Here is a 14,994-nt window from a genome sequence, read left to right as displayed (position 1 = left end):
AACCTCAACTTCTTTTCTACAGTTTTTTTAACATTTAAAAATGATGGCTTCCCCTCCCCTCTCTCCTTCCCCCAGACTCTGGGACTCCTATCCTTCTGTTCATTCTTATTTGGAGTATAAGCCAGAAATAGCTGTTTACTTCGTTGTCCTCATTTCCCTTCATTGTTACCATTCAGTTCTCTGGTGGCTACCCTCTTGTGGATGTGTTTTTTTTTTTTTTTTTTTTTTTTTTTTTTTGCCTTACGCGGGCCTCTCACTGCTGTGGCCTCTCCCATTGCGTAGCACAGGCTCCGGACGCGCACGCTCAGCGGCCATGGCTCACGGGCCCAGCCGCTCCGCGGCATGTGGGATCCTCCCGGACCGGGGCACGGACCCATGTCCCCTGCATCGGCAGGCGGACTCTCAACCACTGTGCCACCAGGGAAGCCCTGGATGTGTTTTTTAAATGAATTCTCAGTAAGTTGAGAAAGAAAAGCACGGGGAAAGACCTCAGACACAGTTTTAAGCAAAACATATTATAGGATATTTTCTTTAGGACAAACTATTTATAAATTGACTCTAACATGATTACATATACACCATCAAATATTATTCACATATGTAATAAAGTTAAAGAGCTGGAGAGAGAACACACAGTACAGAATAAAGAACTTTAATTTATTAAAATGTGAATAACAATAATTACGCATGTAGAGCTCTTTCTCACACAAGCCTAAAAAAGAAATTCTCTCACAAAGGACCAAAATCACATGACCTCTAATGAAGCAGCAAGTAATTTGGGGGTGCTTGACCCACAATTTCTGCTTTCATTTTTATCCTAATGTAGGGCTGAATAATACAAAGGATTTTATGGGTACATCTACTCAATAAGAACTTGCCCACCCAGTAATTATAAAACAAAACACGGACAATTTTCTTATACTGGTAAATACATATTAGATAAATTTTCCAATAAAATAATACAATGTACTGGGGAAATAAACCTTAAATACATTGGCAGAGAGACATCAAATAGATAGTGAGTCCAAGAACAGACACAGGTAGACTGAACCACACATTTTAAAGCTGCTTTGAAATTTCACTAACTAGAAGAAACAGAGCCACTCATTTTAAATGACTATGGAAGACCAAAGGCACATTTCCTTCCCACAACAGTTTTTCTCTAGGTAACGACCCCGACAGAAGAAAATTATTGTGTGAATTACTCCAAAAAAAATGCTAAAAATTCATTTGGGTTTGACTTCATAATCAAATGTTATTGTTGGTCTCTAATGGTAATTACACCTGAGCAGACCAACTTCCCATGAGAGAAAATAGCCCAGAAATGTGCTGGATTGATGGGGAGGAGATGGCCAGTTTAGGATTTAAGTTAAATTTTGATGTAGATAATATACAATGTAGCTAACATTACAGGCAAATATTCAGATATTCACAAAAATTCTATCCTTTGAGACCAAGGAATACACTGACACCAAAACACAGGCTGGCTAGAAACTCTACTAGGTAGGAAGCCCACAATCCCAATTTCCCTGGGATAGCCCCACTCTACACCTATGTTCCAGCATCCCATCAGGTTTAGCATTTGTCCTAGATAGAAGTATCCCATTTGGATGTTAACTTATACAATACATGTAAGTTAGATTAAATGCCAACAATAAATGTTGATCAGCCCTATTTGCTCCAGCCTCATTCAATCACAAATTCTAACACCTTTTAATATTTCTGCACCCAAAAATCATGACAATCCTCACTCCAGAGTGCTCAATAAATATTTGTTAAATGACTTTATTAATTAATATATAGATTTGGAATAAATCTGGCTGCTCTAGAAAAGAGGTTCGATAAATATTAGCTGATTGAATATCAGTGAGGAAGGTCGAAAGAGCAAAAGAGTTAACCCCTGTCCACCACACTGTCTTCTTGCTTGCTGTCAAGAAATTTTCAGATAAATAGTTGGCATTTCTGTTCTTAGGGGAAGGGAGAGAAAAAGTATGCATTTTCTTCGTTCTGGAATCCTGTGTATATCTAACATAAATTTCAACTCCACTAGCTTCTATTCCATTTTCAGTAAAGAAAAATGTGATAATTCAATTTATACTAGCAAATATCTAAGTTAGACTCAAATCTGATATCTCTATTTTCAATTTGTAATAGTCTTGTTTAATCTACCTCAATCCCCTATTGTTCTCGTATTCTCCCTCCCTCTCTCTCCTTCTCCCTCTCCCTCACACTTCACTCTCATAACAATTTCCTCTCCAGTTTGCAAGTGAATTGGTTTTTCTCCTCAGGCTGTTGTCTGTGACAGAATGAAGTTGTTTGTGCTCTAGATCGTGAGGTATTTACTAAGGTAGCAAAGAGTATACCCTAACTTGTGGGGGAGAAAACAAGACCTAAAAATGGAAGTGCCCCAGGAGAACCCAAAGAAACACATGGATTGCTCTATCCATGGAGTGGAGTCGTAGGTTCATTTTTAGCCTTGCTACACTGTCACCAAAATGGGTGGACAAGATGGGCTGCAGGAGAGGACCACAAAGCTTCAAAATACTTCTCGAGAAGTCCTCAGGGCAAATGAACAAAATCGGTTCTTTTTGGCACGCACAGCACATTTAGAGAGAGAACAACCCTACCATAATAGGATAGTGAAAGGCAACATGAGCTGTCAACTCCTAGTGACATTATAAAATGTAATACATATAGACAGACAGCCGGCTCTTTGATGACGTTTATTAGGAACTCTAGGAAGGCTACGTAGATATGTATGGAATGGGTGGATGGATGGATGGTATTCAGAGTCTGCTGCTTTAACCAGGGTGAAATGCTGACCACTTACATTCCTTTTCATTTCACTACCATGTAATTAGAAACCAGTGATTAAGCAGATAATGGCACCACAAGTTCAGGACTTAATAAGTAGCACCTTGGGAATGGAGCAACAAAATGTTAAATTGTATCAAGTGATCAGTACTATCTATGTCAATGAACACTAATATGGATTGAGTTAGAGAACCTGAAACCACAGGCTCATAAAAAAAAAGAAACATTTCGCCCCTAAAAGATTATGAAGACTAATTTACCATCTCAAAGAGATTGTTCCATAAATTTTACAAAATGTCATCTTTCATTTTAAAGGGCTCTATGAATTAGTGCTGTTTTGTTCCTCTCTAGAACTGAGGGAACTGTTAATGTGCGTGTAAAAGTAGGATTGGTTAAGAATGCACACTTCTGGGGGAATGGCCTTGCTCCTTCCCCTGGCTAGAGTCAAACATGTTGCTTGGCTATTCTGCATTCAGCCCTCCTGTATGCCAGCATTCTTTGTCCTGGAATATTCTGAGGTCAGGTACAAAACTAAAGATAAGACTCCTAATCTGCAATAAAAAAGAAAACACGAGAGCGGGCTTTGGGCAAAGTTTTTACCTAAATGGGAATTGTGGTCAGGATAAAATGTAACTCACTGCAGCATAAATTGGCAATAAAATACCATCAATACCATTGTGGGCAGCTGAACAACCAGGAATGAGTTATCTGAATGTACCAAGGACAGACCTCTCACTTCCCTTCTTTACATCTGCACTTCTCTGTTTAGGAAAAGCCTTTGATGGAAAGGCTTACTAGTTCAATGCATCATTCCCTTGTCTTCCTTATTCTTCCTCTCCTCCCCACCACCAATCCTGTAACCCCCTCACATGTCACAGACTCCTTCCTCCCCATATGTCCTGCACTTTCCCTCCTCTGTGTTTTTACCTATGCGATTCCTGTTCCTTCTGAAAGGAAGCACATCTTTCAGTATTCTGCCTGCCAAATCCCTACTCATCCTTCAAGATTCAACTCAATTTCCATGTCCTCTGTGAAGTGAAGGCTTCATGTTATCTCCAGTCACAAATTAGTTGAACCTCCCATAGCAGTTTGATGATTCTTATTTGATAATCTTAATGATCTATTCTTGTCAGCTGTGTACGTGTACATAACTTTACACACACACACACACACACACACACCCCTTAGTTTGTATTCCTTTGGGATTGAGAATAACCTTTTTTCATATTGTATATCTAGTCTCTAACAGAAAAAGGCTTGCTGTTGCATTAAGTGATGTAAACTTCCAAATAAGATCAGAAATACATATCTGTTCACAAAATCAGGTATCCAAATAAGAATTTGGTTAATCTTTCAAACACAAAGACACACAGACACACACATAAAGTAAAATAACTTGGTACTTACAGCTTTAAATATAAGAACTGTTCTAAGAATTGGTTTTACTGTAAATTCTAGGACACACATATCAAATGTATTAGAATCGTTGCCATTGGGAAAAGGAATGGGATTGAGGGATAGGGATAAAAATATATCAATAAATAAACTGGACAAGGGAGGGGTCTGATGAACTGTTGATGACAGTAAGCCATAACCTGAGAAGTATGATTAACTCAACCTTCTCTACATGAGGTCTCAAATTTAAAAAAAAATATATATATATATACACATATATATAAAATGCTGTTCAGAGATACAATTCATGAACAATTCAACCTTCTGAAACTCTTTTCTGAAACATGATTCTCCCACCTGTGAGAAACTGATGTCAAAAGCTACTTCTCTCATGTAAAAAAAAAAAATCTATTTAATTGGAACCCATATATTTTAAGTGCAAAAAAGGACTTCTAGGAAGTGTGGTGTTTTGCTGCTTTATTTTTCTTTTAATACTAAAACTTATAATGGCTAGAGTTGGCTTTCAAATACATTGTCCTTTTTGTTCAGTTCGGTAAATTGCTTGAGAGTTCTGTAACTCAAAGAGAAGAAAAACTCTAGCCAGAGGCCAGAAAATACAGGCCAGAAAAACAGCCCCCCATAACACCAAATAAGAAGTCTTAGAACGGGCTTCCCTGGTGGTGCAGTGGTTGAGAGTCCGCCTGCCAATGCAGGCGACGTGGGTTCGTGCCCGAGTCTGGGAAAATCCCACATGCCGCGGAGCAGCTGGGCCCGTGAGCCATGGCCGCTGAGCCTGCGCGTCTGGAGCCTGTGCTTTGCAACGGGAGAGGCCCACGTAAAGTCTTAGCGCATTAATCTTTGCAACATCACCATGAAAGAAGTTGATAAAGGTAGAGTGATGCAACTAGAGGTATAACAGACATGGAGTTACAGGAGGAAGTAAGAGAGAGAAGAAACAGAGTGGAAGCCTCCACTTATCATTTAGCAGGTGTGTATTTGTTGAGCCCTACTGTAAGCATGGAAGCAGAAGACGTCAGCACAAGTGAGTGTGGCTCTGATTCCTAGAGTCCCTCTGCACCTCAGCCCTATGGAAGAACCACTGTCCAGCACAGGTCTTAGCTGCTGCTCTACAAATCTGATGGCAGCCCTCACCTCCTCGCTGCCTTTAGCCAGTACTGCCTGGGACTCAGCTCGGCCTGCCACCAGAACTCCTCATGCCAAAGTTAAGATATTTGAGGCCGACCATGCCCAACCGTGTCCCTCATTCCTGCAGTCTCAGTCACGGAAAGGACTGAGAGGGCCCAGCCTCGCTCATTTCCTCTCCCCCTCATCCTCCCTGCCCTGTGCTGCTTCCCTCCTGCTGCACAACTCCCACCCACCACTGATGACCTTCCACTGTGCTCCCTGGAACCACCCTTCCTTGTAAATGAAAATCCCTACATCCCCAGCCGTTCCACAAAGTGCCCGCCGCACCTTCTCACTCAGCGGAGATCTGGCTCCCCTCTCCCTGGCAAACACACCCTCCTGAACCTACATGCTTTCCAGGTTGACATACACACAACTGTTTCTTTCATGCCCGAGTCTCCCTGGAAAGACTTTCCCTCTACCCCATCCTTTTTCACTTGGCTAAATCCAACTCATTCTCCAAGAAAACATCCCTGCTTTCTTCAGGAAACCTCACCTGATCTCCTGGTCCTCAACCCCGACGGCTATATTCGGTGCCACTCCTTTGTATCATCATAACTCTTTCTCTAGCCCACATTATCTCTCTCCTTCTCTCTGCACTCAGCATATCCTTTTATAAATAGTTTTATGTATTTGTCTCCCGCACAGAACTATGAGTTCCTTGAGGGTATATGCTGTGTCCTAGTCACTGACTGCTGGCATGTAACAGGTGTTCAGTAAATGTTTGTTGAATAAATGAATGAAAATCTACAGTCCTGACTTGAATAAATGAAATGAATACTGGGGATGAAGTGGACATTTTTCTTATTTATTCAATTTTTCTCTCAATCTTTTAAAGCTATATCTACTTGCTATCAGACAACACAAAGATGTGTTCAAAGAAAAGCCAACTCTCTCCCCTCCCTACCCTTGACTTTAACTTTTTTTATCCTCGACCTTTTTTTACCCTTGACTTTTTTTAACCACTGTTGAATGCTTGGTGTGTACTGTTCTATGACTTTCTCTATGCTCATGGCACACCCATATGCACTTAGAGATTTTTCTCAATTTGTAGAACTAGGATCGCACATATATATTTTATCATAACACTTGCTCTTTTCCCTTAATAATGTATCATGGCCATCACTCCAGACCAACACATAGGGACCTAAGTCATTCTTTCTAATAGTTGCATAACAGTCTATAGTATGGATGAACCATGATTTAGTCACTCATTCTCCAATGGATAAGTATTCAGGTTGCTCCTAGTTTTATGGAAGTTCTGAAAACAAAGATAGCAAGACTGATCTAACATTTCTAGAGCATACGTACTGAGTTATTTCTCTGCCAGTGCTGTGGACTCTATCCTCACATACCTGGACCTATTTTCTCAAGACTCGAGCTCTGAAAACCTAATAAGCTCATAAGCGATCTCTTCTGCATACAGCGCCAGTTGCTGCCACGCATCTTATACTGAATAGGTATTTAATATTTATTGAACTGAACCAAAAGCTAACCAGATAGAAACTGCCAGGAAGGATACACAGGACGCACTGCTTGCCATGCTTAATTTCGAGGATTTGGTAGGAAGGGTGTAAAAATAGAACATTTTCATTTTTAACTTAATACACTTCTGTTTGAATTTTTAATATAATACTCTATAACTTCAATATTTAATATATCCATTTATACATTAATATATTTTGATTATATGAATATATTGATAATAAAATTTAGCACATTATTTTTATAACTCAAAAACAGCTTTTTCCCAAAACTTTCTGGACGATACAGAACCCCTGAGTTAAAAGAAACAAGCTCTAATTCAATAACTCCAAAGTCTGGCTGTACATAAGAATCAACTGAAATTTGCTACAAATTCAGATTCCCAGGGCTTTCCATGAATATTCCGATTCAGTAGATCTGAAGCAGAGCCCGGTATCAGCATATTTAATAAATGCTCCAGATGATTCTTTGATCCTGCTCTAATCTAATGATTTTTAGAATTACCTGGGGAGCTTTTCACATAGTATGTGGATGTTTGGGCACTACCTTTAGAGGTTATGAGCCATTAGACCTGGAATGAGACCTGAGAATCTACATTTTAAAAAGGCTACCTAGATGATTCTTCCCAGGTTTGGAAACTCTATTCTAAGTGTTATAATTTCCCTCACTTTGTCAATTCAAAATCAAGACATGATAGCTCCATTTTGGTCTCTAGCAGTAAAAATACAACACCAAGTTAAAAGTCTTTGATGATAGTATTCTAAAAGACCACAAGATGAGGAATGTCTTAGCTGGACTATCATGAAATTTAAGAATATCTTTTATTGTTAGTTTGAATAATGAATTAAATTTTAGTACTCTCTTTATATCTTAAAGAGAAGATGAATTCAAAAATATTTTTCTCGGGCTTCCCTGGTGGCGCAGTGGTTGGGAGTCCACGTGCTGATGCAGGGGACGCGGGTTCGTGCCCCGGTCCAGGAGGATCCCACATGCCGCGGAGGGCTAGGCCCGTGAGCCATGGCCGCTGAGCCTGCGCGTCCGGAGCCTGTGCTCCGCAACGGGAGAGGCCACAACAGTGAGAGGCCCGCATACGGCAAAAAATATATATATATATTTTTTTTTTTCCTCTAAAATATTTTAATAAAATTACTTTTCTATGGGGTTCAATGTTTCAGCATTTTCAATTTTTAAAAAATACGTCTACCCCTACCATAACTTACAAGTCTAGATATTAGAAATAAGAAGAGTTCATTTTTTAAATTAATGAGATTTATCTTTCCAAGTATCTAAAGACCTTCCTAATGATAAGTCAGGTATTTAAGTAGACACATTAACCTTCTGACCATAAAAGTTTATCTCTACTTTCAGGAATAGAGATGAGAGCAGATACTAAATTAGAAAAGCATTGTGAAGCTCAGTTCTGAAAACATCTTTTATAAAAAATAAATGGCAAACAGACATCTTTCCACACGAGCTTAATTCAGTAGCTACTGTACTAGGCATTCTACTAATCATTTAGAATTGTTGTTTACAAATTCATAAAGATAAAAGTACTTCATAGAAACATAAGAAAAATCTTCAGTCATTGGTAATATCTAGGAAGTTCTGGTCCTCAAAAGTGAAAGAGGAAGAAACAGAGTAGGGATATCAAATTAATAACATCAAGGATCAAGGGCCTTGTTTCCCTCACTTGGTCTTTTACCAAATGTCCATGAAGAAGTTCCTAAATGTACTGGGAATTCCAAATTACTTACCAAGGCCATTTCCTTTCAATCTCAAGTATAGGGCATTTTTCTCTCTCAGCAAATCAATGATTGTGATGTTTACTATAATACTCAAAGCACAAGTAATAGAGAAGCACTAAAACAAAGTGGATGTGATCAGAAGTCAGACAGTCCTGGGTAGAAATCAGGATTTGCCACCTACCAAATGTTTGAGCTCACGTTAAGTTACACAATCTCTCAAAACCTCAGTTCCTTCATCTGTGAAATGGAGAGGTAATAACAGCATCTACTTGAGTCAGTTATTGTGAGGACCAACTGATGCAATACATGTAAAGCGCCTGACATGTAGTAAGTATGCAGTAACTGATATTTATCATGTTTTTACTCCCCTTGCAGTATTAGTCAGACTTCAAACTGTTAAAGGCAAGATTATCAACATGGAGTTTGAAGGGGAAACAAGAACGCTAAGTGAAAGATCTGTGTCCGACTCGAAATCATCCTGCTTGAAACCAGGTTCGAGAAGAAATACTCAAGAACCAGGTCCCAAGCCAGGGCTCTAGCCTCTGAATCACTGGGGCATCTTCATTTCATATCCTCGGATAAACCACAGAGACCTTGTAGTAGAACGGGCCAGAGACAAGGTGAAACTGGGGGGTTACCTAATGAACTTGATGCTTTCTAGGACCTACCAAGGCTCCCAGTAGTTAGTTGGCTCCTACGGTGGGCAATGTTTTGTGTACTAAGGGGTTTGGGTGGCATAAAGCTGCATCAGAGGTGGACTCTGACCACAGAGAGCTTTACAACCTATGAGAACTAGTCGCCCCATGTTCCTTTTAATACTTAGGACAGGAGTCGGGACCAAAAGCCTCCGTCTTAGAACACAGTTCAGAGATTATACAGCTGGAGTCGCTCAGAAGATTCCGTACACACACCCAGCCCCCTGTAGTCACACCCTCTTTTTTCTTTCTCTAATACACACAAATTTTTAGGCATCATTGGGCAGGTAGTATCTCAGGGTCGCATATCACCTCTGTAGCCCGATATCTACAAACGTAAATTCTGTCATTCCACCCTGCCTGTACCACCCCATTTCCAGGTACGGAACCAACCAACCATATTGCCAAAACAACAAAGACCAGTTTCCTTAAAAGGGAGTTTAAACATTCTGGATAGAATTTACATGCCCCAGAATGAACCTTGAAAAGCATCACTAAATTATCCAACACATTGTTAAATTTCTAAACTCCCCTTAAAAAGCAGGGTTAACCCTTCAGAGTTAAAAAAAAAAATTACGCTGCAACTCCTCTTAAAGCTTCGGGGTATCAAAAGGGGTGGTACTTACCGCTTGGCAAATATACTTTCTAAAAATAATCACTATTTTCCTTAAAAGCTTATGGTAAAGCCACCAAGTCACTTCGTTTTCATTGCTGGCAAGCTGCACAGTGACTTGATCCCTTTAATATTTCACTCATAGTAGCAGCCACTGAGCTATGACTAACCCACTCTCCCAGCATCACCACTGGCTCCAGATGGCAAGAAATACATTCCCTTCACTCTTGGCTGAAAAGCAATTCCGATTTTTTTTTTCTTTCTTTAGTCCAGTTTCACCTGCAGTTTAATCGTTTCACTCCAGGAAGAAAACCGCTGGGGGTGAGGGGCGATTAATGCAAAGAGGAGTACAGGTAGGGAATTTACTTTTTTAAATGAGATGTAAGCACTGCAGCTTTAAATGTTACTGCATCAAGCCCTGGATTCCTTCCGTAACCAAGCTGCAAAATGGTAACAAGAATGGAGGAAAAAAAAACCTCTTCCTCCCTCCCGGCCAGCCCTTCAGGCCACTGCCCAGCAGGACTGGCAGCGGCGAGCCCATCCCCCACGCCCTCCCAGCCCAGACGTGCGGCTGGCACAGGTGAGCCGGACACCGACCTTGGCCCTCTGGCTTCGCCCACATCCGGGGGATCAAGGTCAAGGGCGAGGGCTTCCTTACACACACACACACACACACACACACACAAACACACACACACACACACATACACACCCCGCACACTCCCCCCGCTCCCCTCTCGGTCGCCCAGAGCCCAAGGATCCGATGCCAAAGTTTCAGGCCGGGTTGGGGCCGGCAAGGTTCTCGCGGCCCCCGGCCCCCGGCCTCCGGCACCTGCCCGGCCCGCCCTGGTCCGCGCCTTTCCCGCCGGGCCCGGCGCGTGGTCCGGGGACGGCGCCCACTTGGTCCCCACTCACCCCTCGCGGACATGGTTCAGGCAGCAGGAGTCGAAGCAGTGAGGGCGGCGGAGTCACCCGGCAGGGCGTGGGGAGGAAAATCTCGCCGAAACGCACAAGGCGCACCCGAGCCTGCCCGCGTGGGGAGGCGGCTGGCCGCGCGGGGACGCCTCCCTCAAGACACCTGAGCGCCGCTGGGCGCAGCACGGCCGGCGGGCGGGGACCGGCCGGGCGCAGCAGCGCTGACAGCCCGCGGCCCGAGCTGGGCGGGGCCCGCCTCCCCGCCTCCCCGCCTCCCCCGCCCGCCCGGCCGCCCGGCCCACAGGGTCCAGCAGCGGCGAGGACGCGCCGTCAGCTCGGCTGCGGCGCCAGCCCGAGCTTTTGTCCCCGAGCGAGCGTGGTGCGGCGTGCGGTGAGGGCTGCGTCTCCCCTCCCCCGACCCGAGTCCTTACTGAAAATAACAGTAGTAATAAGAAAAGTGCTGCCGCTATGAGTGGCCTTCCAGCCTCCCGCTTTGGTCTCAGAGAAAGAAAGGAGGAAAGAGCTGTTCTGTTCCCTCCCCTAAGTGATGCCCTGGACAGGAGGGGAAGACCACGGTCGCCGGAGGGGCTTGGACTTCAGTGGGAGGAACACCTTGGGCGCCCGCCCGCTGGTCAAAACAAAATTAGCGACCAGTGAGCCCCTTCGAAGTCGGCTGAGTGGGATGGGCGGACTTTTCTTCCTGGCACCCTTAAGGTCATGCAGAACAGGGCTGACCCAGCTCAGGGTCTTGAGTCAACTGACACTCAAGGAAGGTCTGTAAACACATCTGGTTTATTGTATCAACTCTGGAGTATCAGGGCTGGGCAGGGCTGGGCAGGGCTGGGCTGGGCTGGAGAGTAGGGCAAACGTTCTAAGCAAATCCACCTTTTCTATTTATCAGAGTAAAAAAGAACAAAATACAAGAACAATCTCCTACTGCCTGGAGGTTTTATCATCTAGAGCTTGAGGCTAGTAAGCAACCTTACACCACCACCAGATCCAGAAGTTCTAAACTGAAGAGGTGAGATTCTAAGGTTTGAGAACGGGCACAGCAGCTTATTAAACCTCTAAGACTGATGAAAGAATTGCAAGTTTCAGGAATTCACACTCACTCCCTTCTCCGTGTCTATTCCTATATCCACTCTCACAACAGATATTCTAGTTATTATTTATGTAGGCACTTCCCAAATCTATCCTGATATAATGGGAATTGTATAATAGGTCTGATAATTCAGAAATCTTCAAAGAATAGGTGAACAAACTATCTCTAGAAAAAAATAACCGGTGGATAACTGAGCATCATTGAAAAAAAGCCCAATCTAACCATGTGGGGAGAGAAATACTAGGAAAAAGGTAAGTAATGAGAGTAGAATTTCTCATATTCAACTACCAACTACAAAAATTAACACATTATTTATCCATCTTGACAACATCCCTTTTGCGATCTTCTAGGAGGCAAACTTGACAATAAATCACAATCTGGTTGCTTCCATTTCAAAACAACTCTTCTGGGCTTCCCTGGTGGCGCAGTGGTTGAGAGTCCGCCAGCTGATGCGGGGGACGCAGATTCGTGCCCCGGTCCGGGAAGATCCCATCGTGCTGCGGAGCGGCTGGGCCCGTGAGCCATGGCCGCTGAGCCTGCGCGTCCGGAGCCTGTGCTCCGCAACGGGAGAGGCCACAACAGTGAGAGGCCCGCGTACCGCAAAAACAAAAACAAAAAAACAAAACAACTCTTCTTTCCCACTATCCTCAGTCTACTGTTAACCCTTCTCACCCAAAGGATGATGACACGAAAGCCACTGCTCTCCCTACATCCAACCTCCACCCGCTCCAGTTTATTTTGCCTCTTGCCTTGAGAATAGTTTTCTTAAAACACTGTTTATAGTATGACATCTTCATACTCCAAAACTTCCAGTGAATCCCCACAAATCTTCAGATAAAGCCTCAACATTTCAGTGTCTTCATCCATGCAGTTAATCCTTCAACAGAATTTTACTGAATATATACTATATGCCAGTCTCTATGGTAGGTACCAGAGTTACAATGGTAAACAACATGGACATTATCTGTGTCTATGTGGAGCTTAAGGACTATGAAGATTTTGAGGCTTTCCACAACCTATGCTCTCTTACCTCTCTAGCTACTCCTCTAAGCAAGCGCTCTGTTGTAGCCAGAATAGTTTCCCTGTAGTGTGCCTCCCAAATGCCCCCCATCTCACCCAAATTAATTTATACACTGTCTCCTCACGTAAAGTCCTCCAGCTACCTCAACCCACATTGATCTCCTCATTCTTTCAACTTGTACTTTCAGAACCACCTATTTTTACTTAATACACTGCTTTGTGTTGCCATTCAATGGTTTTGTTGTACGTGTTTCCTGTCTCTCCAGCTGACTGTAAGTTCCTAGAAATGAGAGACTTGGATCGTCTTGTTGAATTGAATTTGTTCTGGAAGTATATCACAGGGCATATATTATATCAGACCCCAGACTAGTAAGATAGGGAGGCCCCAAAATTGTGTAACTTTCACTTTTATTCTTGTAATTAATATCCAGCCCTTTTCTCTAACTGTCACAATAGTTCTGGTCCTTATAACTTCACACCAAAATTATAGGTACAGCGCAAAAGCCTAATAATGAACAGAGCTTACTCTTGTCCTTAACATGTTTATAACAGACTACACAGCTGCTTCTAAAATACACTCCTATATATAACTGTAAGTCTGAAATAAGACATCTTACACAAAACTGTTAGGCACATGCTGGTACTCAGTACCTGATTGACCGGCAGGTTGGAAAATGGTAAGCTATCATCAAAGATTATCTTTGGCTAAAGAAAGGTTTCCTTATGAATTTAACTTTGGCCTTCTTCGGGTTAAGTATCAGTTCAGATTTTAAAATATATATGATTTGCTTATATTTTGCAGTTATGATTGAAATGCCTGTTAGAGTCAAACGCATCATTCCAGAATCTGTTCCTATAATCTTACAAATCTGAAACTAATTCTTCCAACCACACAGCAACCAAGTTCCTGTTAGTAGCTTGAACATCCTAACAAATTTCTCATCTAAGATAACTGAGAATACTTTTGAAATCATCGTGAAAGCAAACTGTAAGATGCAAGGAATTTTAAGAGAAACGTTAAATGCCACTTTTTAAAGTCAGGTAATAAAGTATAGGCTGTTGGTTGAAACTATAAATAGCAGTTTTATATAGACCAATGGGAAGAAACATTCCAGTCTGTGTTTGAAAAAAGATGTTACTACTTGACTCTTACCAAAAATACTCTTTCAACTTCTAATGAAGTTAGCATACATTATTAGTGTTTTCTATTCTTCATTGACTTTTAAAGTGATTGAATATGGATTCATATTCACACAGCTTTTCAACTGTTGATTCACCACCACTTCAGTTTGGCTTTCTGTATAACTTCAAGTTGTTTTTTTTAAAAAAAGGGCAATCTGACTACTCAATGATTTTTCAGCAAATACGTTTGTAATACCTACCATGTAAGAGGCAATGAAGAAGACATGGCAAACCAGTTAGATTAGTTCCTTGTCCTCATGACATTTATGTTCAAGTACGAGAAAGTTAGACAATGTACAAGGTGGAGAAGCTAAACTTGAGACTTGTCATGAAGCCAGGTCACTAAAGGGGGCTGAAATGATTCCAGGTCAGTAGTATCCCTGGCTCCCAAGAGAAGCAAACAAAAATTCTATTCTGATAAAATTTGACAGATGAGCCACCAAAAATGAGGTCACAATCAAAGATTACTAAATACAGAAGAAAACATGCCACTCTGAATGCGAGTTATCAGAAATAATAAATAGCAGATTCGGATAGTAAGTACTTCAGATCTCGTAATTCCCAGATAACAAATATAAAATAAGAGATGAAATATATAAATAATACAATAAAGTAATAAAAGGTACACATCACAAAAAAATGAACCAACAAGAAACTACCAAAAATGACCAAGTAAATTTTAAAAAATCAAAATTTTAAATATCAAGTGTTAAAAAAATTTTTAATTCAATGAATAGGTGATACAGAAAATTATTTGGAACCAAATAATTAGTGAAATGGAAAGTAGATGTTTAAAAAATTGCTAAGAATACAGCTGTGAAATATTAGGAGATGGAAATATTA

The 14,994-nt window shown here is 41.7% G+C and overlaps 1 protein-coding gene across 1 annotated transcript in view; it reads right to left on the bottom strand.

The window, feature by feature from the left end:
• ABLIM1 (actin binding LIM protein 1) overlaps positions 1-11,067 on the bottom strand; it is a 319,098-nt gene extending 308,031 nt beyond the window's left edge. The window contains exon 1 of the mRNA XM_060286292.2: positions 10,848-11,067. Coding sequence (XP_060142275.1) covers positions 10,848-10,860 — 13 coding nt within the window. The 5' untranslated portion in view covers positions 10,861-11,067. The remainder of the gene's footprint in view (positions 1-10,847) is intronic.
• Between the last annotated feature and the right edge of the window lie 3,927 nt (positions 11,068-14,994).

The sequence above is a fragment of the Globicephala melas genome, chromosome 16, assembly GCF_963455315.2.
Source record: "Globicephala melas chromosome 16, mGloMel1.2, whole genome shotgun sequence".
NCBI lineage: Eukaryota > Metazoa > Chordata > Mammalia > Artiodactyla > Delphinidae > Globicephala > Globicephala melas.
The sequence above is the reverse complement of the archived record's forward strand: the minus strand, read 5'-3'. Positions and strand labels throughout refer to the sequence as shown.